General features: G+C 36.3%; 2 protein-coding genes across 2 annotated transcripts; both read left to right on the top strand.

The window, feature by feature from the left end:
- The first annotated feature begins 11,015 nt into the window (after window positions 1-11,015).
- On the top strand, window positions 11,016-16,732 carry LOC133715477 (uncharacterized). Its single transcript, XM_062141988.1, has 12 exons — window positions 11,016-11,248; window positions 11,663-12,119; window positions 12,211-12,293; window positions 12,563-12,671; window positions 13,427-13,494; window positions 14,059-14,136; window positions 14,573-14,637; window positions 14,952-15,018; window positions 15,124-15,306; window positions 15,894-15,950; window positions 16,081-16,176; window positions 16,374-16,732. The coding sequence occupies exons 2-12, from the start codon at window positions 11,669-11,671 to the stop codon at window positions 16,512-16,514; spliced, it is 1,398 nt and encodes a 465-aa protein (XP_061997972.1). The 5' UTR covers window positions 11,016-11,248; window positions 11,663-11,668; the 3' UTR covers window positions 16,515-16,732.
- A 189-nt stretch (window positions 16,733-16,921) lies between these two features.
- Window positions 16,922-20,026, top strand: LOC133715478 (uncharacterized). Its single transcript, XM_062141989.1, has 7 exons — window positions 16,922-17,289; window positions 17,453-17,561; window positions 18,437-18,564; window positions 18,658-18,732; window positions 18,885-19,031; window positions 19,601-19,720; window positions 19,839-20,026. Exons 1-6 carry the CDS (start codon window positions 16,999-17,001, stop codon window positions 19,715-19,717), a joined length of 867 nt encoding a protein of 288 aa, XP_061997973.1. The 5' UTR covers window positions 16,922-16,998; the 3' UTR covers window positions 19,718-19,720; window positions 19,839-20,026.
- Window positions 20,027-20,759: the final 733 nt, after the last annotated feature.

Raw genomic sequence — 20,759 nt, 5'->3', positions numbered from 1 at the left:
TTTCACATGTTAGAAACTTGTACCTAAAAGTCTCATCCGGCAAGAAAGTTCAAGTTGCCACGTAAATATTAAGCAGCAACCCGTTTAGGTCGTCGCCTAATTTGTCTTTTGCAAAGAAGTTAAAGTTGTCACATAAATATTAACCGACAACTCAAAAAAGTCGTCGCCTATTCAGTTTTCAGCGAGGAAGTTTCAGTTGTCACATAAACATTAAACGATAACCCATAGAAGTTGTCGCCTAATTGATCTGTTGCAAGAAAATTATAATTGTCCCATAAAGATTAACCAACAACTTACAAAAGTCATCGCCTAATTGGTCTTCGGCGAGGATGTTTTAGTTCTCACATAAACATTAAGTGACAACCTGCAAAAGTTATCGTTAAATTGGTCTTTTGTGAAGAAATTTAGGTTGTCACATAAACATTAACCAACAACTCACAAGAGTTGTCGCTAAATTAATCTTTAGCGATGAAAACCTAATTGTCACATAAACATCAAACGACAATCCGCAGAAGTCATTGCCTAATTAATTTTTCATCTTCAAAACTTTCTACTTTGTGCTTCAACCACCCATCCATTAACCTAGTTAGTTCTATAAAAATAAAGTTAGTGATCTGGGTTTGTCATGGTTGACTAGTTGATTGTGTTGTGCCATTGTGCCACAACCACAAAGAAGTAAGGATACATTGATTACATGAAGTTATGGTAATCGAATTGCACATTGGAGCGTAAATTGATAATTACGGTCAACTTTAAAAGTCGTATTAGAAATTAAGTCAGTAATTAAATGCTTTGGTTAATCATGGAAGATCCTTATCAGAGTAAGTATGGTGGGATATGCCTACCCTTTTATCTTGTCGTATTATGAAAGTGATATTTTGAGTTTTCCGCAATTTAAATTTTGTTAACTTGTTGATTGTTGTTTTCGGAGATTTTGGTTAGGTCTCCATCTTGGTCACTATAGCTACTACCATCATATATAAAGGTTCACTTCGTTCTTATTTGGGGTCTGAACTAAGGTTAACTTCTCCAAGTAATTTTTTACTCGATGTCAAGTTAAGTTGACCTCTAATCTAACCATTAATGTCAAGAAAGCAACTCCTTTACACAGTAATCCAAAACGTTTTTTTTTTTGTTAAAACAGGAGCCGAGAAGAGCAAAGTGCTCTCCCACCACAAATTTATTGAAATAAAGATAAGAGTTAAATACTGTTTACTCCCTATACTTATAGGGTTTCATCGTTTCAGTCCCTGACCTTCGAATTTCACCTAAAAAGTCCTTGAACTCCTAATTTCCTCCCAATTGGTCCTTGCCGTCAAAGACTTCGTTATCTTGCTGACGTGACAGTCGTTTTCCCCCTAAAAAGTCAATTATACCCTCACTTATTCAGTTTTTTTTAATTAATTTTATTCTCTCTCTCTCTCTTTTTACCTCTTCGATCTTCTTCCATCTTCTTCCACATAGAGCGTCTTCTTCTTCCAAAAACAAACCCAAAATAAACCCAGCTCTCTCTCTCTCCATCTCTAGACCTTCGACGACACCAACGTCAGCCAAAACGGTGACGTTTCCAACCGCGCCGCCCTTCTCGCTCTCCGCTCCGCACCAGACCCCTGTAGCTTACTGGTTTTGCCCCAAGACGACGAAGATGCCCCTTTTCTCTCTACCTTCTTCTTCTTCACACCCAAATTAATCACCATAACCACCACTGAGCTCTCTCTCCATACCCAACCACCAATCCCATTGCAATCAACACCAAGCCTAAATGCCTTCATATCTTCATGAAATTACCCTTTACATTCTCAGAAAACCCACTTCATCACTTTAGATTTACTAGGCCTGATCTGGAAATACATAGTGGAGAATGAACAACTCTTTCATTCTTACGAAACTCTGCTCGTCAGCTAACTTCGGCGTCTAAAAACTCCATCTTCTGTTGCTCAGATAGTCACGACTTTTTCATAAAAGTTGTTCAAAATCGAGTCTTCTAAACTGTCTTCAAATTTCATGAAAATCCAACGGTTGAATCTTCCAAAATCAAGGTAAAACCAATGACTGTTCATACAAAATTCTGTTTTGAGATGAAATGATGAATTGACTCCAATTCGTATTTACATGTCCGATCCAGTCCCTCTTCGAAATGGGTCGAGTTCTTCTCTTGAGATTGAATTCAATTCATGAAGTACTCATTTCAATCTCGAGCAAGTTGAAGCCATCAAGGAGAGAGAGAGGCAAAAGGAGAACATATGCAATCTGGGTACCCCACCCAGCCCAACACCAACGCCGCCCAGCACCCGCCGAAACCCACCTATCTGCTCTGGGTATTTGAGTTTTTGGTAAGATTTTGATGGGTGAAGTGTTTTGATTCAAAATCTCATTTGGGTATTTGAGTTTTTGTGAGGTTTTCTATCAAGATCGAATTTTTGGATTTATGTTAGTTTTGGGGCACACATTTTGATTGGAATTGGGTCTGGTGTGGTTTGGAATGAAGAAAGTGATGGAACTGTATTTGATTGAGCTCACTAAGGTGTGAATGAATCGAAAAAAATGGAATTGAATTAGGTGGAGGTTGGTATTTGTTATTTGTGATTATATGGAAAGTGTTGATGTAATGAAAGTTGCATGCAAGTAATTATAGTTTATTAATCATCGGACATGGTTCTGCTGCAGTTAACGAAATCCGGGATCTAGTGATGATTCTGGTCATGGGTATGCATATCCTCGGTCCAGCGAGAAGATGAGGATGAGAGCTTCCGGATAAAGACCCTCTATTAACCAGACGGAGATCAGGAGAGATGTGAAAGAAGAAGAGGTAGAAAGAAAAAAAAGAAGAATAAAATTAATTAAAAAAAAAAAAAGTAAGTGAGGGTATAATAGACTTTTTAGGGGGGAAACGACCGCCACGTCAGCAAGATAACGGAGACTTTGACGGATGCTTGACGGCAGGGACCAATTGAGAGGAAATTGGGAGTTTAGGGACTTTTTAGGTGAAATTCGAAGGTCAGGGACTGAAATGATGAAACCCTATAAGTATAGGGAGTAAATAATATTTAACTCTAAAGATAATGTACAGTCTAATAGGGTGGCACAAAAGCTAAACCCCAGGAGAACAAAGTGAATGACGTCAATTTTAAACAATACAACTAGCACAAAAAGAAAGAACAAATCAATGAAAACGAAAGTTAGGGAGACCAAGCTTATCTCGTCAACATTGGTCATGAATGAAATGAGGAGATAGGCAAAAAGAATGAAAACGATAATAAAAGATGGATTACCTTTTGGGAATTACCATAGTTGAGCCTTTGTGTGGGGATTAAAATGCATGGGAAAAAACCAAATGCATGACCAAAGAGAAAGTCAGTCTTGTACCATTTTCTGGTTTATTACAAGTACGTACTTCATCAATTTCGTACTTTTTTTCCATTTTGGGCAACTGATGCTCTTTTGCCTTTGTTCCCATCTCACCCTGCGCCATGGATTATTGCTAATCTTGCTCTCTCTCTCTCTCAATAACAAAAGTCCTTTCGCCTATATTTCTTTACTTGCTTTCTACGAATTCGAGTCATGGGCACCGTTTGCAATGAGTCCCACTCGATATGACTCTTAGTTTCAGACCAAAAAAAAAAAAAGGACTCTTAGTTCATTCCACGTTTTTTTTTAGTCTGATAGTTCATTCCACTTGACAAGTTCTTTAATTTTTTTAGCATTCCCTTTTGTTGGGTGAGGATCTCATGAGATCTTGGTGGTGTGAAATGTGAATCATATCGTACAAGGTCTCAGAAAGGAGACCCCACAGTGCTTGGGATCCCATGTACATTAGGGTGGCGATCTATGATGTATTTAATCACAGAGATATTATTGTTCTTAGGTGTTTTCCCCAGGTTAATTGGACCTGGATTTTTTATGGCTCCTGGTTCTCATAACAAGACCATATTGATGAACTAACTAAATGAATGGATTGGTTTAGATGTTAATTTGGTTTTGGTTATATATATATATATATATATATATATATATATATATATATGAACAACATCCCAGTGGACTTTGTTATGTTAAGGGTGAAGGAATGGATGGATTTCAAAACTTTTTAATTAGTGCGGAATTAGTTTAACCATTAAACTACTAACTAAACATAAAATCCATTCCTTTAACCCATGATCTTGGCTTATTGTGATATGTATATAAACATAGCATGCATAGTAAGGAAGAAGAAAGAGGGAGTTTGTGTTCTACTCACCCTTGGAGCGTGATTTTAATCCGATCCAAGTGAACCACCAAAGTTCCTCTCCTTGATCTCTCCTTGTGTGTGTTTCCTCCACCTTGAATCACCTTGGATTAAGAACTCCTTCTTGTACTCCTTCTTGTGCTTGTAATCTTCTCTTTGATGTAACAAGTAAAGCCACAAAAGGATATGGCCTCTAAGGATCTTCACCAAGTGAATCAAGAGATGAAGAAAGATGAAAGAAAAGAAGAAATTATGCAAGTGTTCTTCTTTCCTTTAATTTTGTAATGGACCAAGAAAGAACTCTTTTTCTCTCTCTCTAATCTGAAAATAATAGTGTGGAGACACTCACTTTTCTTTGTCCATGCTTTCCCTTTTATATAATAGGAAATAACTCCAATTACTAAAAGAAAAATATTGACTTTCATAAAGCCAATATTTTGGCTGGTCCATACATGTTATTGGGCACTAAAAATGTGTCTTGGGCTTTCATTTAAATCTCATTTAGTGAAGCCCAAGTCCACACCAAAAAACCCGACAATCGTTTAGGCCCAATAGGTTCGGTTTTACCCGAAAATCCTAATTATGTTCAAATAATAAATCTAATTAATTATTTGCTCATAACCAACTCTTGTTTAATCTTCTTCATATACAATCTCAATGATCCACTTATATGGTGTGCGATCTCTTAGGTTCTAATTAACAAGGCAGTGAAGTTTATAGAAACCATTCTATTTTGTTTACGAATCAAAAACTCCATTTTTGATTCTCCCTTGTTATTAGGATAATAAATGTTTATTAATCCTCGGGGACTTCACAAGTCATGAGTGACGTCTTGCAACATATCATGACTACCCTAGTTAATGTAGAATGACAAAGAACCTATTCAATTGGAATTACAATACAATACGGTCCTTCTCTTACACTATGTTCTAAATCACATCATCGGGGTATGGAATTGATATGTCAATCCCCTAATGTGATTTTCATTCTTATGTGATTCTTAGAATGTGATTAAAAACTCCTTTTTAAATCTCATTCAATGCTTTGGCCAAAGACTCATTGAATCACATCTTTGAACATACACCTTATTTACTTAAGGATAGAGATTCCTTGTTGTACACTCACATGTCTCCATGACCGAATTGATTATACCAATGAATGCATCTATTATATCCATTAAGGGACACAATGTTATTGCATCATCAAGAGATAATCCATTCACTCATAAGACAACTATGGTGTCTCAGGTCAAAGGACTAATTTGTATTATTGCAATTTAGAGTTCAAGTTTGACATGTAAGTAAGACTCCATACAAGAACTCTAATGATCGCGTTCAGTATACTCTTTAAGTTAAGAGCACCCACATACTTGTATTAGTGTCTCTACACAAATGACAAGAGACATATCATCCTCCATATTGAGAATACATAGTATGTGCTAGTCTTTCCGGATTATCAATGTCCAAGTGATAATCCTATGACTAGGAACCTTTTAGGATAAGAGTGTGAAAGAGTAAATGTCTCACACATCTAACTCTTTAGATTACTTTCTCTTTAACTCATATTCCTTGGACCTTGTTCAATCAAATATTAAGTATAAGCAATGAACAATAAACTTGCCCTTTTGAATAATAATAATTACAATAATAATTACATCAAAATGATTGTTTTAGGACACAATTCCTTCAAAGGGATGGTAAAGGACTACTGAGATGTTCACTACAAGAGAAAATGTCATCGGCGACAACCCAAATTTGTTGTAAAAAGTCTAAATTTCTCGCTGAATTAAAAATACGACAACTTTGGGTTGTCGCAACCAGTTGTCGCAACCAGTTGTCGCCTTATGTGTTTTACTGATTGTCAAAAGCGACAAAATTACGCGGTTATCACTTTTTCAATATGTGATGCAATTGGTTCCTCGCATATCACACATTGTGAGACACACAAGTGTGTTACCAAAAACTATATGCGAAACTTTATATTTGTTACTATTTTTAATACACGAGGCTTCGTTTAAGTTGCATATTCCATCTGCGGGGCCTGTATGTTTTTCACATTTGAAACATGCGACACAATTCATACCTTGCATATGACATATTGTGAGGCACGTAAGTGTGTTACAGAATGCTATATGGGAGACTTTATGTTTGTTACAATTTCTAATATACGAGGCTTCGTTTACGTTGCATATTCTGTCTGCGAGGCTTGTATGTTTGATCCAAAAAATAACTGCGAGATTTCAGTTTTGTTGCATATATTAATATGTGACACATATGCATTTGTCGTACAAAATTATATGTGCGGAATCAATTGTGTCGTATATTTAAAAAGCGATAATCGTGTAATTTCGTCGCTTTCGACAATCAGTAAAACACATTAAGCGACAACCAGTTGCGACAATCTAAAGTAGTTGCATTTTCAATTAAGCGAGAAAGGATTGTTTGTTGCAAGTGATTATAGACGAGACTAGATTGTTTGTCTCATTTAACATTAAGCGGAATGTGACAAATGACTACATATTTCTTGCACAAATTTAATTATATATTTCAAAATTCCAAAATAATTTCAATATTTGAAAAAAAAAATTACTTCATTAATAATATTTGTCTCCAAATAATAATATTCGAAGACTTATTAAATCATAAATCAAATAAAGTCTACAAATATTCTACCGAAAAATATAATAATAGCTAATAAAAAAGAAAAAGATATAGTTTACCAAGACTAGCTAAACCTAAACTAATTACTACTCAAAACTACTTTGCGACTCAAAATTCATCATCTTCATGAAATTCCTCATGTTCTGAATTGTTTGCATTGTTTTGGACACCATCTTCATCTATTGGCTGTCCTTAGAGCATGTTAAATGAAAGGCATAGTTGAGCCATGATTCGTACTCTTTTTGCTTCTTTCGGCCAGCTGAATTCTTTTTTTTTTTTTTTTTTGATTAAGGATGAACTTTATTGATACTAGCATTGAGGTAATAACAGTCCCCAAACTGGAGAGCTGCCCCGTCAAGCTCTTACACTATAGTTTGCATGAATTAAATCAGCTAGCCAAGGAGGACCAACCTCCTGGCAATACATCGAATGAACTAGACTCAAAGCTTTCCTAGCCAATCCATGGGCAATCCCATTCTTTTTCTTACGAACATGCTTCCAAGACATCACCTCTAACTCCACCTTCAATTTCCTGGCTTCATCCATCACAGCACCCACCTCACTGAGATCCAGGCCACCATAATCCAAAGCATTTATCACATTCAAAGCATCTCCAATCACTTCAAACTTCTTCAACCCCAAGGCTTTACAAAATCTTAATCCAAACAATAAAGCAGTTGCCTTAGTAGCTAGAGGACTTAGTTTTGCTTGAATTGGGATAGCAAAAGCACCAATTAAATCTTGCTGCCCATTCTGAATTACTGCACCTAAACCCACCTTATTTGTCTTAGAATCACATGCACCATCAAAATACAGACTAACCTGTTGGTTTACTGCTTGCGTCCCACAGTTGTCATCCCTCTCAGCTTCTCTACTATCCTCTGCTTCATGCCTTGCAGCAGCCACATTCAACCGTGTATCCTGGAATTGCATATTTTCGGCATGCCAGCTGAATTCTTGTTGTATTTTTTCTGTATAAATAATGTGAGATCAAATAGATGTATTCTTAGATTTTAAATAATGTGAAGAAAAAATGTTTCATCTTTCACTCATGCTTTTTCAAGAATACCAGTCAAGGCATTATGATTAAGTTTTACAGCTAGTTACATGGCAAACGCATCCAAAAGAAGAGAAATTAAAACCTTTTAAACTGGCCATCTCCAAAGGCCCTAGAGACTTCAAGGCAACCCTGTAATCGTCCATTTGAACGTACACTACCACCAGCCTGATGACAACAACATTTGAAAAGGATAAAGCAGACCACAAAGTTTTAAGCACATACATACAGAAATACTAAATAGAAGCTTCTAAATGCATACTCATTAAAGCATTCATATCTGCTTTAAATATATATGAATGCTTTAATGAGTATGTAGTGAAATTAGAAAATGAAAATAGATAAGGAAAATAATAAGGAATACAATTTAATATTATTGAATTGGAAAGTCTACATAATGAAAATAGATAAGGAAAATAATAAGGAATACAATCTAATATTATTGAATTGGAAAGTCTACATAAAATAAGTTCTTGATTCTCAATAAAAAGTAGACTTTATTAGTTGTCAAATTCTGTTTTCATTAAGTTCTTGATTCTCAATAAAAAGTTTGTATAAACAATTTCTGTTACCTATATTAGTTGTTACTCTTAATCTAAGTACCAAACCAATTTATTAGGCCATTCTTTTTCTTGCAGCTTTCACTTGGATCATGCTGTATCCCTACCTTATTCTTGAGAAAGTTCACAGTAGCTTTCTTTATGAATTTCACATATTTCTTTTCCATTTTTTGTCTTCCAGAGAACTAATGTTCAGTCTCACTTTTGAATCTTTGATAGACCATATTCTAAGGTCATGTCTTTGTAACGTATGCAACAAAGGCCATCTACAAGTTGCATTTGAAAGATTAATTGAAAATGATCGATGAGCAAAGTATCAGTTGAAGATAGGTTGGTTGATTCGGAGGACTTGGATTCCTCAATGCTAAAGATTGAGGTTTGTAATTGTTGACAATGGTCTCATGAACATGGTAAGCAAAGGCTGGCATGCATCAAGATTTGTTCTTTCTTGTCCTTTGCTTCACAATCTATAACCTTGTCGATCTTAAGATTACATATACTATAACAAGTTGCACATCACAGAGAACTGATTATTGGGAGAAACAATTTTCTGATTGTTACCCAGTTACGAATGTGAATTAATGATGGTCTCATCTTATGCTAAACAATCCCATCTCGTGTTGAGCTGAATTGGGAGGCTTATTGTTCTCTATTTAAAGATTGAACTACATATCTACAAGATGTGGAATTAATGAAGTGTAAGACGAAGTGAAATTTTGAGCCCAAAAATTACTTTAATGAAGTGTAGGAATTGATGCAGACTTACGTACTGTGTAATTTTTCATCCAAGTGCTACTAGAATTTATGAAAGTATTAATGTGTCTTCAAGGTTTTCTGGATGTCTGCCAAATGCATTTACTTCACCATGATTTTGAGAATATATATGATGATTATGGAGAATGTGGAGGATATTTCTCATGATTTTGGTGTTTATAGCCTTGCATATATATGAAAGCTTCTTACCGATATTTGACACAACAAATGCATGCTGCGACCCTAGTGAAGATGAGCTCCGGACTTGGACGACCAATTCACAGGATATATCTCATGATTTTGGTGTTTATATCTCATGTGGAGGATATATCTCAAATCTTTCATTTTCCATTTTTCAGTTGCATAATTATCAAGAACTGAACTGGACTTGAAAATGAGTTTTTTTGTGGTCTGAAATTCATCTATTGATAGCCAAGAGGCAAAAAGCATACAACCAGAAACACAGAACAACAAAAGTTCCAATGTCTATGACAAAAGAAGCCAAGACACTAGTGAGAACCAATTGCATGGAGGTTGGAGGACCATTAGTCCAATACAAAGTGCACAACCTCACTTTGGCTAGCTTTCGTCAAAATATGTAATCACCAGACTAAAGGCATGATGTCAATGACCTTTCTTTTAGATTCAATCTTTTCATTAGATTAATGCTGTATTATTTGAAAAGGAAAGTTGGAGTAGACAATATAACATACCAAATTAAATCACACAAATACAACAGATTAATATAACCAAGGGTCCAAGACCAATGAAACACTAATGATGATGATCCGGCAGCTTCTTGGTCTTGTGGGATCTGCACTTATATCAATGCAAGGTCTAACACCAGTACGTTGTGCAATGTGTACTGCAAGCCCTCCCGTTAATGTGCCATTTTCTGATCATTAATCGGCTTTCACATCGCTAGCTTCAATTTTCTGATTTACAAATGTGCTTGCCACTAATATATGCTAGTCTACTCAGAATGTTTATCTCTGAATCTCTAATAAGCTACTCATGAATAAAATGATCAAATATAGAGTTAATACCTTGTGTACCTTTGGGTGTAAACTCACTTGTGTAAAGAAAAAACAGAATCGATATTTCTCATCCATTTAGTAGCAATACACTGTTGCAGAAAAACTAGCTAGTAAAGTAGTATTACCTATAGCTAGCTACCATATTCGTAAATAACCTGAAGCTAGAGCGAGTACATATATACATATCCATTAAGTCTCTGCAGGTGGAGACATGCATCCAATGAGTAGTATATATACCATGCTTAATAAGACTAGCCATTTTATCATTGATCCCCCAATGCTAAACTTAAAAAGAGTCAGAATTGATAGTCATAGCCACATATATAGTTACAAACTATAGATCGCTTTTGGACGATGCTCTCAGAGAAGAGACGGGTTGCGTTTGAATGCTCAGCTTAAGCTTCCATTTATTTTTCCAAGCTCAAACTCAAGTAAAACAATCATTTCAAGTTCAAGCTTGGATGAATCGGCTCCAATATTGTGAAACAAACTCGAGTTCGAGTTAGACTTTGATATAAATTCAATTATTTATCTAAAGGTGCATATTTTAAAAAAAATTTAAAATTTGTTGACGAAGTTTACGAGTCGAATGTACTCGATTTGTCTTTTTCTCGACGAGTCAAAATCAATTCATTTCTTTCCTGAAAAAGTTTTAAACAAGAAAAACTTAAGCCCGACACGAGTTGAGCTCAAACAACTCACACGTCTTCGTCTTATGTCGAATAATAGAAATTGTAGGTTGAATACTCGTATTAGGTTTGCGAAAAGACTAATGTAGCCTGTTCTCTTCTCCCACATTCTTAACACACACAACTACGCGAAGGTTGTTGTGAAGGTGGAATTAAGATCAGTTTGAATTGAGTTCGTTCCTTTGTCTCCTCACTTCACTCTCTCTCTCTCTCTTGTCTCCTCCATACAGAGTTGCACATTTCCCTCCTGATATTACAATCTACCAGGTAATTTCTCTCTCTCTCTCTCTCTCTCTCATTCTCTTCCTTTTGATTTCATTCCTAATGTTTTTCCGATTATTCAGATTGCTTAATGTTATGGCGTTTGCAATTTCCCTGTTCTTTCTTATTGGTTTAGCTCCCCAGAAAAAAAAAAAAAAGTGTGTAAATTTAACTAAAGGTTAAAGCTTTGAGGCACAATTGGTGTGTGGTGTTTAGAGGCAAGCTTAAAGGAGGAATCTTTTAGTTTCTTTAGGGTTCTTATCGAATTTTCTTAGCACCCAAAATGGGTTTTATGCTTCTGCTGCTCCATTTCATGGATGTCAGCAGCCGTGGCTTTACATTAGGTTAAAGCAAGAGATGGGTTTTTTTGGGTTTCAATTCTTAGAGGGGTTTCTGAGGAAAGAATGATGATGATTGTAGGTTAAAATGGAGAACCCAGAAGCAAATCAGCTTCCTGAAGTGGATTCATTGCCAGATGGATTTGTTGAGAGCTCGTCAGAGCCACTGGCTCCTCCAACTCCCACCTTTGAACAAGAGAAGCCTCCGGGCAATCACGAGGATGATAATGCCTCGGAGATGGATCGTTCGAAGGAGCGTGTGGATGAATTGGGTGCAAATGAGTTGCAAACGAGCCAGGATAAGGGAGAGAAGACACCCAAACTGAGAACCTTTCCTGTTCCATTATCGGAAACTGATAGTTTTGATGCTTCAGTAGAGTCAGTTGAAGTTCCGAAGAAGGCTTCTACGGAGCAGACAGCAGAAGGTTCAGTAGTTGTGCCTGGGTCGGTTGATTCTGCGTCTGAGGCTGCAATTCAGGCATCTGGTTGCAGTGAAGTAAAGGAACAAGTTGAAGCAAAATGTGAAAGTTCAGAGAGACGTAAATTTCTTTACCTTTTGATTTCTCTCTTTAAACTACCAGCTCAAGATGTGTATACATTAGTTTATACTAATCTGTTATTGCCTTTCAGCAATTGAAGTAGGCTTGGATGCACCGACAACCAATCTAAAGGAAATATCTGCTTCGGAGAGTGTTGAAAAAACCAAAAAACCAGTTAGTAATACATACTTTTCTCTCTTTATCATACCAATTTGTTTGCTTGCTGTTGTTGATCCTTGCAAGCTACATATCATGTGTCTGATGACTTGTATGAAATTGATTTTTGTCATGCAATCATTAATCAAAAGGTATATAATGAATCAGCACACATATACATACCCATTGCAGAAAGAAATATAGATATATACATACACCTATATAGTGATAGTATATATCTGCTTATTTTACAGTAAGCTAAGTAAGTTGGACTGATTTTGTCTCAGGATACAACTGAAACCAAACGGAAAAATCCAAAGCGGACCTTTAAATCAGAGAAGGAGTTTATAGAGTTCACTTTGAAGTATCAACAAGTTCTTGCAGAGAGAGATGGAGGTATTTGAAATGATTTTTTTAATGTTTACATGCAAGATCTATCGCAGATGTATTGATCTTTACACCTTCAGATATTAGCTATTGCGGAGGGAAAAACAACTTTGTTGCTAGTAACAGAAAATGTTAAATGATTGACTTATAGTGATTTAGTATAATATATTTAGTAGTTGCTGCAGAAATGGACTACTTATAGTGATGCACTATCCTGTGCCGCAGTTTTTCATGAAAAAGTAATAAAATGTATGATGGGCTTTAACTAGAGTCTACCGTAGGGCGTGAGTTATGATACCTGTAAACATCTGTGGTAGTTTAGAAGGAGTTAAGTACGTCCTGTTATCAGTGAGCAGAATGTCTGTTCATGCTGCACAAGCATGCATGTGAAAGTATGATTTTAACATTCTTTCTCCGAAGAAAGATATATGAATCTGGCCAAGTAGATGTGGACCATTTCAATGGTTTCAGTTTTATTATTTTTCAATCTCGCCTTTTACTGAATATAAGTTAAGCTACATAGAAGGCATCATGCATGATCGATCGTCTCCTTCTAATTATTGTTATGTTCTTGTGAATGGCTCACCACTTACGGTGGCATGGTATGTTTTTAAAGAGATGATGATATTCTTGTGGAGAAAAGATATAGCTTTTGTGCAGGTGTATATGGTACAGTAACATAATTGATATTATCAATATATATTTTGGAGCAACATTAAAGAGAGTTTTATTACTTATTTGTTTTCATCCTCTTTTGTTTTTAGCCATTGCTGTTCGAGATAAGCTTGAGTCGTTGTGTAGAGAGTTACAACGCCAGAACAAAATGCTAATGGTATGATATAATTTCCTTGCCGCATTTTCTCCAATGCATGTTCTCCAAAGTCATTTTGTTTTGAAACCTTGTCTATATTCCAGACGTGGATTATAATAGATCTCATCTACATGAAACTTAATTGATTAAATCGTACTAGAGGAAATGATTGTTACAACCGTTGTCTGTGTGGGACCTAACTAATTGCATACCGGAAACCAAAGTGAAAAAAAGGGGCCCTCATTGTCTCTTTTCTATACTCTGCCTTTTAGTAAATAAGCCAAGAGACAGCTGAAAGAGTTTATAATCTTTTTCATCATTGTCCGGTTGCTCTTAGATTCTAGCATAAGTTGTTTTGGGGAAGTGAGCTGTTCACTGTTGGGTGGTTCCGCACTCCTATGTATCGTTACTGATTGAAAAGACGAATAAAAAGTTTAACACTAATGACTTGCAATACATTGCCATTATGATGCTTAAATTGTTTCTGAATCTGTCTTACAATTTGATATAGTAAGTTATGAAATTAATCTGTACTCCTCCAGTCACCGACTGTGAAACATTAATGGTTCCTGATAATTGTGACAGGATGAATGTAGACGGGTGTCAACAGAGGGCCAAAACTTGAGATTAGAGTTATCAACCAAGTTCCAAGATGCAATAAAGGTTAATACTTGTGCAAATTTCTATATTCAGTTGTTACATTATCTTTTCCTTTGACATATCAATCTGCAATTGATGATTCAAGCTTCATTCAAATGAAAATTCTGGTTAAAAATTACCTGCAACACACATTATTACACTCGAGATCTTTGAAGGTCTACACACTCCAAAGTCAATATTTTCTCAACTTATAGTTCTGTATTTTAAAAAGGAAAAGGACAAGATTTCTTGTTGTGCTACTTTGTCTGCCATGATTATTCAGATGCTCATGAGAGCACATACAAGCATAAGGTGTCAGTTAAGTAACAAGTTTACATCTCTTTCTCTCAATTGGAACTAGTTCTGTGTTATTTCAAAGAGAGATGTATGGTTTGAGTTTATCATACTTTTAATGCATGGTTAATTAAATGGCATTCTGATATTATTCTTATGGTTACAGGATGTGAGCAAAAAGCTAGATGAACAGAAGGATGAATGTATCTCTCAGCTAAAGGAGAATGAAATGTAAGACCCAGATGTTCATTGGAGCTTATGTATTAACTATCTAGTTGCTGTATACCTGAAGTGAAATAGAGTCATGTACCTTGGAGTTTCTTATATTAGTTTCACTGGGAGCAGACATTATTAATACCATTAGTTAAGTGTCATTTAATGTTCTGACTTGGTCTCTTATTTTAGTTGGCCTGGTTGATAAATCGATACCATCGGATTATTTCATTTTTGGCTGTGATGTGATGGCATCCATCATAGATGGTCTTTCACAGTGTTTTTTTTTTTAACACATGAAAATTAGTTTATTAACATCCATTCATGTTCAGGTTAAGTACCAAACTACAGCAGCTCACCCATCAGTATGCTCATTCTGAACAGCAATATGAAACGAAGGTAAAATTTATCTGCCTGCATAAATGACATTGGTTTACTTAGAATGATTGTTTACTTAATCATGTCCTTCAACTTTTCTTAGTGGTTTTTGTTTTGGATGAACAGTTGAAGCAAAAATCATTGGAGCTTCAAATTGCTGATTTGAAGATTAGGCAGCATGAAGAGAAATTAATCCAGGAACAGTCCCAGATGAAATTATATGCAGAACAGGTGTCACAATTACTATCAACTGAAAAGAATTTGCGGTTGCAGTTGACGGCTGATGGGGAAAAATTCCAACAATTCCAGGTAAACTTCTGTTTTGAGTGTTGCTTTAAACCATTAGTTGGATCTTACTCACCAGAATCTGGTGAGTGTTTGCTTCCTAGGGACTATAAAAATCTCTGCAGAATTCGTTTATCGTGCAAAACTTCTGTTGGCTCATTTTCCCTAGTTAGATATGGGGCATGCTAATCGGTTGAGTCTCACCTGGATCACACTAGCGTACTTCTGCTATATAATGGAGAAAAAGAAAAATTGTTCATTCTATGATTATAATGTGACTATTATTTTGAGTCACTTTGGCAATCTTAAGTCCTAGAGTTAACTGGGATTTGGGCACAAAAATGGAAACTTTCTAGTCATTGGCGGAAGTGAGCTTGCCTGTTTCATTACTGGGCGTATATCTTTGAAATGTGCTTAGATATGACTTTGGCTTCTTTCCAATGTTTTTTCTTCGTTAACCAATACTGATGAGATGGCAACCTACTCTTCTTTATGTCGGTTTGGCAATATTTGAGCCTTCTTTATTCCTAATGGACCTTTAAATGCTCAGAGCACCTAAACAGAATTCTACCTCATCATAATTGATTAAATGCTTTATTTTGAATTTGCAGGATGCATTGTTGAAAAGCAATGAAGTTTTCGAAACATTCAAACAGGAGATTGAAAAGGTACACGTTTATTCAAACTACATTTCATACAGGCACAAATTTCCTGATCTCCTTAGTTTCAGACTCTCACTGTAACTCGCACAATATGTTCATCTTAAACTAAGCTACCTTTCTGTTTGGAATACCCCAGATGGCAAAGTCTATCAAGGATCTCAAGAAGGAAAATGTGTTCTTGAAGAGCAAATGTGATAAGACAGATGTTACTCTTATAGAACTCGTAGATGAGGTATGGTTGGTTTGGCTTGTCAATCTTTCTTTATTTTGCCGTAATCACCAATCAACTCCTATAGAAAACTTTGTACATAACTCGGTCCTAAGCCCCATTCTTGGTATCAACTCCTGCAAAACAGCTCATACGTTTTTGGCATTTAAAATTTGTGTGGAGAAAAGGCTAAACACTCTGATTTTCTGTTGTCTGAGCAGCGTGAGCGGTTGAAGAAACAGTTAGAGAAAACAAAGAATCAGAAAGAAAAGCTCGAATCCTTATGCCGGTCACTTCAAGCAGAAAGGAAACAGAACTCTACCGAGAGCAACACCTCCGATGCACTTCCACTTTCATCATGAGTACCAACATGTTCAACTATGTATCTTAAACTCCGACCCTTCCAAATGTTTTTTGTTTTTCTCATGCCTTGTTTACAAGAAACCGGAAAAAGAGCCCATCACCGAATTTACTGAGTATAATTTCACCATCATTTGTTTTAACCAACATTTGTACTACTGAGAAAACTGGTCTGTATTTCATTCATCCCAAATCTCAAAATCGGGATCGTTTTTATTCAGTTTTGTCACTCTCCAGACTCGAAAACCTTGCATGGATGGAACTGTTAGTATCGAAAACCTTGTGTTCTCCTCAGTGTGATATGGGGATTAACAGGAAAACCTTCAAAAGCTAGGGGTTTAGCGGTTGACTAATAACAGACTAAACGACGTCGTGGCGGTCTTCAAAATATATAAGAGAGCTGAGAGAGAGGGAGGGAGGGAGGTTAGAGAAAGAAACGGAAACAAAAAAAGACAGATCCTTTCTTTTCTCTCTGTGCGAGGGCTTATGGCGCCAAGCCAAATAGCAATGGAAGACCAAAAACCACAACGAACCAGAAGCACTAGTAATAATGGTGCCAACAACAACAACAACAACAAAAATTTGAGGGGGCATTTGGAGACGAGCAAAGCAGCGGAGCCGGTGTGGCTTATGAAATGCCCTCCCAACGTCGCCAAATCGTTTAAGCCTGACGCCGCCGACGATGGCTCCGTCGCCGCAGAGGAGCCTTGTTCTTCCGGCCCTGTCGCCAAGGTCATCCTCTCCCTTGACCCTCTCAACTCCAATAACGAACCTAAGGTACCCCCACGACTACGACGTCGTTTTCGTTTCGCCTTCTTCTTCTTCTTTTTTTGGGTAAATTGTTGGGTTGGAGTCTTCAATTTTATAATAATGTGGCTCATACATCTTGTTGCGAATTTCTTTTTAACATGATTAGTTGTTAAAATTTGACACTCCTCAGTTTACCATGGAACTGGCGGCCACAGAATCTGCAAATACCCCCAAGTGTTACGTTTTGGATATGTCCAGGGACTTCATTCCAATGTCTGTGTTTTCAGAGTCGTCAGAAGGTAAGCATATATGCCTGCTTGCTTCTGTGATAGTTGGTTAGATTTGTGGAGTTGTTTAGCGTGACAATGTTGTTTTTTCATTGTTGGTTAGATTAACACTGCTGGGGTTCATTGTTAAGTTACACATAAGCTCTTCGTTTCTGAACTGGACATTGCATTGTTTGGGGCTCTATCACAGCTTGTTAGCATTTGCTCTTTTAAGTAACGTACTGTTAGTATGCCTAACTTGAGCAATGGGGTTACATTCATCTGTCATGTTTTTGTTAATTCGATAAGTTGGCATGTATGTTTGTATTGGAATTTGAAGAACTCAGAATGATTTAAACTTGGTTTAGGACGTAAGTCTGACCTCTTATTTGTAAGGAGGGTAAAGCTTTGTCAGAAGTTTTCGCTTCTAATATAAAAGAAGAAACTGTTTCAGTTAATGTCAGATTTTGGGGAAAGCAGGTGGTTTTGGTCTTCAGTTAAAATGGTAGATCCTATTTTCAACAGATCGTTGCAGTTGAGTACAGGAAACAAGTGTTATTGGCTTGCACGGTTTTATGTTGGGGAAATTGGGTTTTAGTGCACTGAGAAATGAAAATAATCCCCAAGTCATGGGTTAGTCGTTTTTGGTTTGATAAACATGTGGATTGGACTTCAAATTTTTAGTCAGATAATAGTCTAATATCCCATATTTATAATATATTTCTTGTCAGATATGGGTATGGCATCATTTTAGTGGAAGTATATGCCGATAGCAATTTAATACTCAGGAGCAGAAATGCTATGTTAACAACTAATTGGGATCTATACTACTTCAACAAGGACTAGTCAACTATAGCTGTTCATTTTGGCAATCTCAACTGAATGTTTGAAATTCTTTTTCATTGCAGGAAAGTTATCTGTGGAGGGGAAAATCTTCAACAAATTTGACATGAAGCCCCATGATGAGAATCTTGAGAATTATGGGAAACTTTGCCGTGAACGAACAAAAAAGCATATGAAAAGTAGAAAGATTCAGGTTTCTCAGATTACTTTGTATACCTTTGCTAATACTATGATTTATATTACTAATATAATCACTAACTTGCTCCTTACTTTTTCCAATTTGTAGGTGATCGACAATGACAATGGGGCACATATGAGGCCTATGCCAGGGATGATTGGTTTTGTGGCTCCTGGACCCAGTGTACATAGCTATCTACTTTTTGTGCTAATTCTTGAGTAAAATTGCTATGTGCTGCTTGTTTTCCCTTGGGACAGTACTATGTTAGAATTACAATTTCAGAACTGATTACCCATCTCAAAGTATGCGTTAAGCACAAACTGTCTTTCAAATAGGACAAGAAGAAAGCGCCAACTAAGGGATCAGAAATGAAGAGAACAAGGAGGGACCGTGGAGAAATGGAACATATTATGTTTAAGCTCTTTGAAAGGCAACCTAATTGGACTTTAAGACAATTGATCCAAGAGACAGATCAACCCGAAGTATGTTTTCTGCTCATTTACTTTCTGCTTAACTTTTAGTTCTTCCCATTTAGATTCTTCATGTCGGATTTACGAGATGTCTGTTTGTATGTGAGTATAATCCAAGCTTTTAGAGTTACTGTTTCCTATTATGTCTTTCCCAGATTGATACACATAAGAACCATTTCAGTATACATCACTATGTGCATACATGATGGTTAACTTCTTGGACTATTGGGTTTAAATTTATACACGGAGAAGAAGTGCCCTTTGACTGATGAAGCAGATATCTAGTTATAGGTGATTTTATTTCCTAGATATAATAATGAAGGGTATTGTTTATTATGAAGAGTACTATGTAGTTGTTTTCTGCTAGGCAAACTATAAGGGTTGCTTTCACCTTGTATGAACTTTTCTCTTTGTTCTGTCCGACGGCAACTGAGTTGATCGCGAGATAATCAGACCACATCCTAGATATTGACAGGCTAAATCAAATGACTTATACCTACTATATTGTTTTCATCATTCTACTTGTGCCTTTGGTAAGTTGATTGCTCTTATGATTTGTTTCTGTACTTGTCGTTTTGCAGCAATTTCTGAAAGACATACTTAAGGACCTCTCTGTTTACAACAACAAGGGAGCTAATCAAGGCACTTACGAGCTGAAACCTGAATACAGGAGAACAGGCCAGGAGCCAGCTCACTAATAGGTTGTATGATATCGATCAACTATTTTAGATTCAGACCTTTTTCAGGCAGACTTTGTTACTGATATTTACTATCTTGATTTGTTCTTAGACTACTAACCTCGACACTTCTTTTTAGCAGAATTGGAATGTGTTGTTCTTCAATGTGAGCAAGAAGAAAATGCTATGCGCTTCTCCAGTTTCTTTTGTCTAGTTTGTAGGTTTGGAGTTTCAAAAGGCCAGCAGAGTTTACCTTTCTTGTAGTGAAACAATGCCAAAATAGATTTCTTGATGAGAACGTACAGTTCCATCTTCTTGTTTTTGGTGATATATTGATCGCATGGCACAGCTCTCTTCCATTATCTTTAAGACTATGGAACTGATATTGACATCTTACGTCAGCAGTGACGTGGGATTTATGGTACATTATTCAAACAAAATAACTCAAATACATATTTTCTTTTGACAAAAAAGAAAAATGCTTATTTTCCGCTGGCGTAATCAAAGACGCATTATTTTTCATATAGTAAATTGCTAAAATAAGACTTGCGAGTCACAATCTTTATCAGTAGAGAGTTTTTTTTTTTTGTTGATCGGAAGTAGAGAGTATTTTAATACACCTTGGTGGATATTCGGGAAAAAAAAAAGGATATAATTGTAGGTTTTTACTGAAGTGTAAAAAAAATTATCAAAGTTTTAAATCACAGCAGTTAAGAATCTGTCTCACATTTAAATTTAGGAATTTTCGAACCTAATGTGTACATCAAAATGAAATCAAATGTAAATTTTAATAACATGAATCAAATGTAGGTTAAGTCTCAAGTCTCACCATAAATGATCATTGAACACATTATTCAACCCCTAACACGTGCTTAATTAAGCTCATGAACACAAAGTCGTATTTCATTTTAATTTAGCGGCGGCAAGAAATAAATAAAAAACAGCGGCGTGGTATACACACACACGGACAGCTACTCAAACCATTCGCGTGGCCCCCACACTCCCCGTTGGAGTCGTTCAACAACAGAGCGCTGACCATTCTCCTTAACCCTGACCGACCCAT

The sequence above is a fragment of the Rosa rugosa genome, chromosome 6 (genome assembly GCF_958449725.1).
Source record: "Rosa rugosa chromosome 6, drRosRugo1.1, whole genome shotgun sequence".
Classification (NCBI taxonomy): domain Eukaryota; kingdom Viridiplantae; phylum Streptophyta; class Magnoliopsida; order Rosales; family Rosaceae; genus Rosa; species Rosa rugosa.
Note: the sequence above shows the minus strand (reverse complement) of the source record. Positions and strands in the feature narration are given on the sequence as shown.

What these genes read in the sequence shown, in the direction of transcription:
- LOC133715477 (XM_062141988.1), top strand. Translation starts at nt 11,669, where the DNA reads ATGGAGAACCCAGAAGCAAATCAGCTTCCTGAAGTGGATTCATTGCCA. An exon ending in AACAGCAATATGAAACGAAG is followed by an intron (nt 15,019 to 15,123) that starts GTAAAATTTATC and finishes TTGGATGAACAG; the next exon opens with TTGAAGCAAAAATCATTGGA. An exon ending in AAAAATTCCAACAATTCCAG is followed by an intron (nt 15,307 to 15,893) that starts GTAAACTTCTGT and finishes TTGAATTTGCAG; the next exon opens with GATGCATTGTTGAAAAGCAA.
- LOC133715478 (XM_062141989.1), top strand. Translation starts at nt 16,999, where the DNA reads ATGGCGCCAAGCCAAATAGCAATGGAAGACCAAAAACCACAACGAACC. An exon ending in GTTTTCAGAGTCGTCAGAAG is followed by an intron (nt 17,562 to 18,436) that starts GTAAGCATATAT and finishes TTTTCATTGCAG; the next exon opens with GAAAGTTATCTGTGGAGGGG. An exon ending in TGAAAAGTAGAAAGATTCAG is followed by an intron (nt 18,565 to 18,657) that starts GTTTCTCAGATT and finishes TCCAATTTGTAG; the next exon opens with GTGATCGACAATGACAATGG.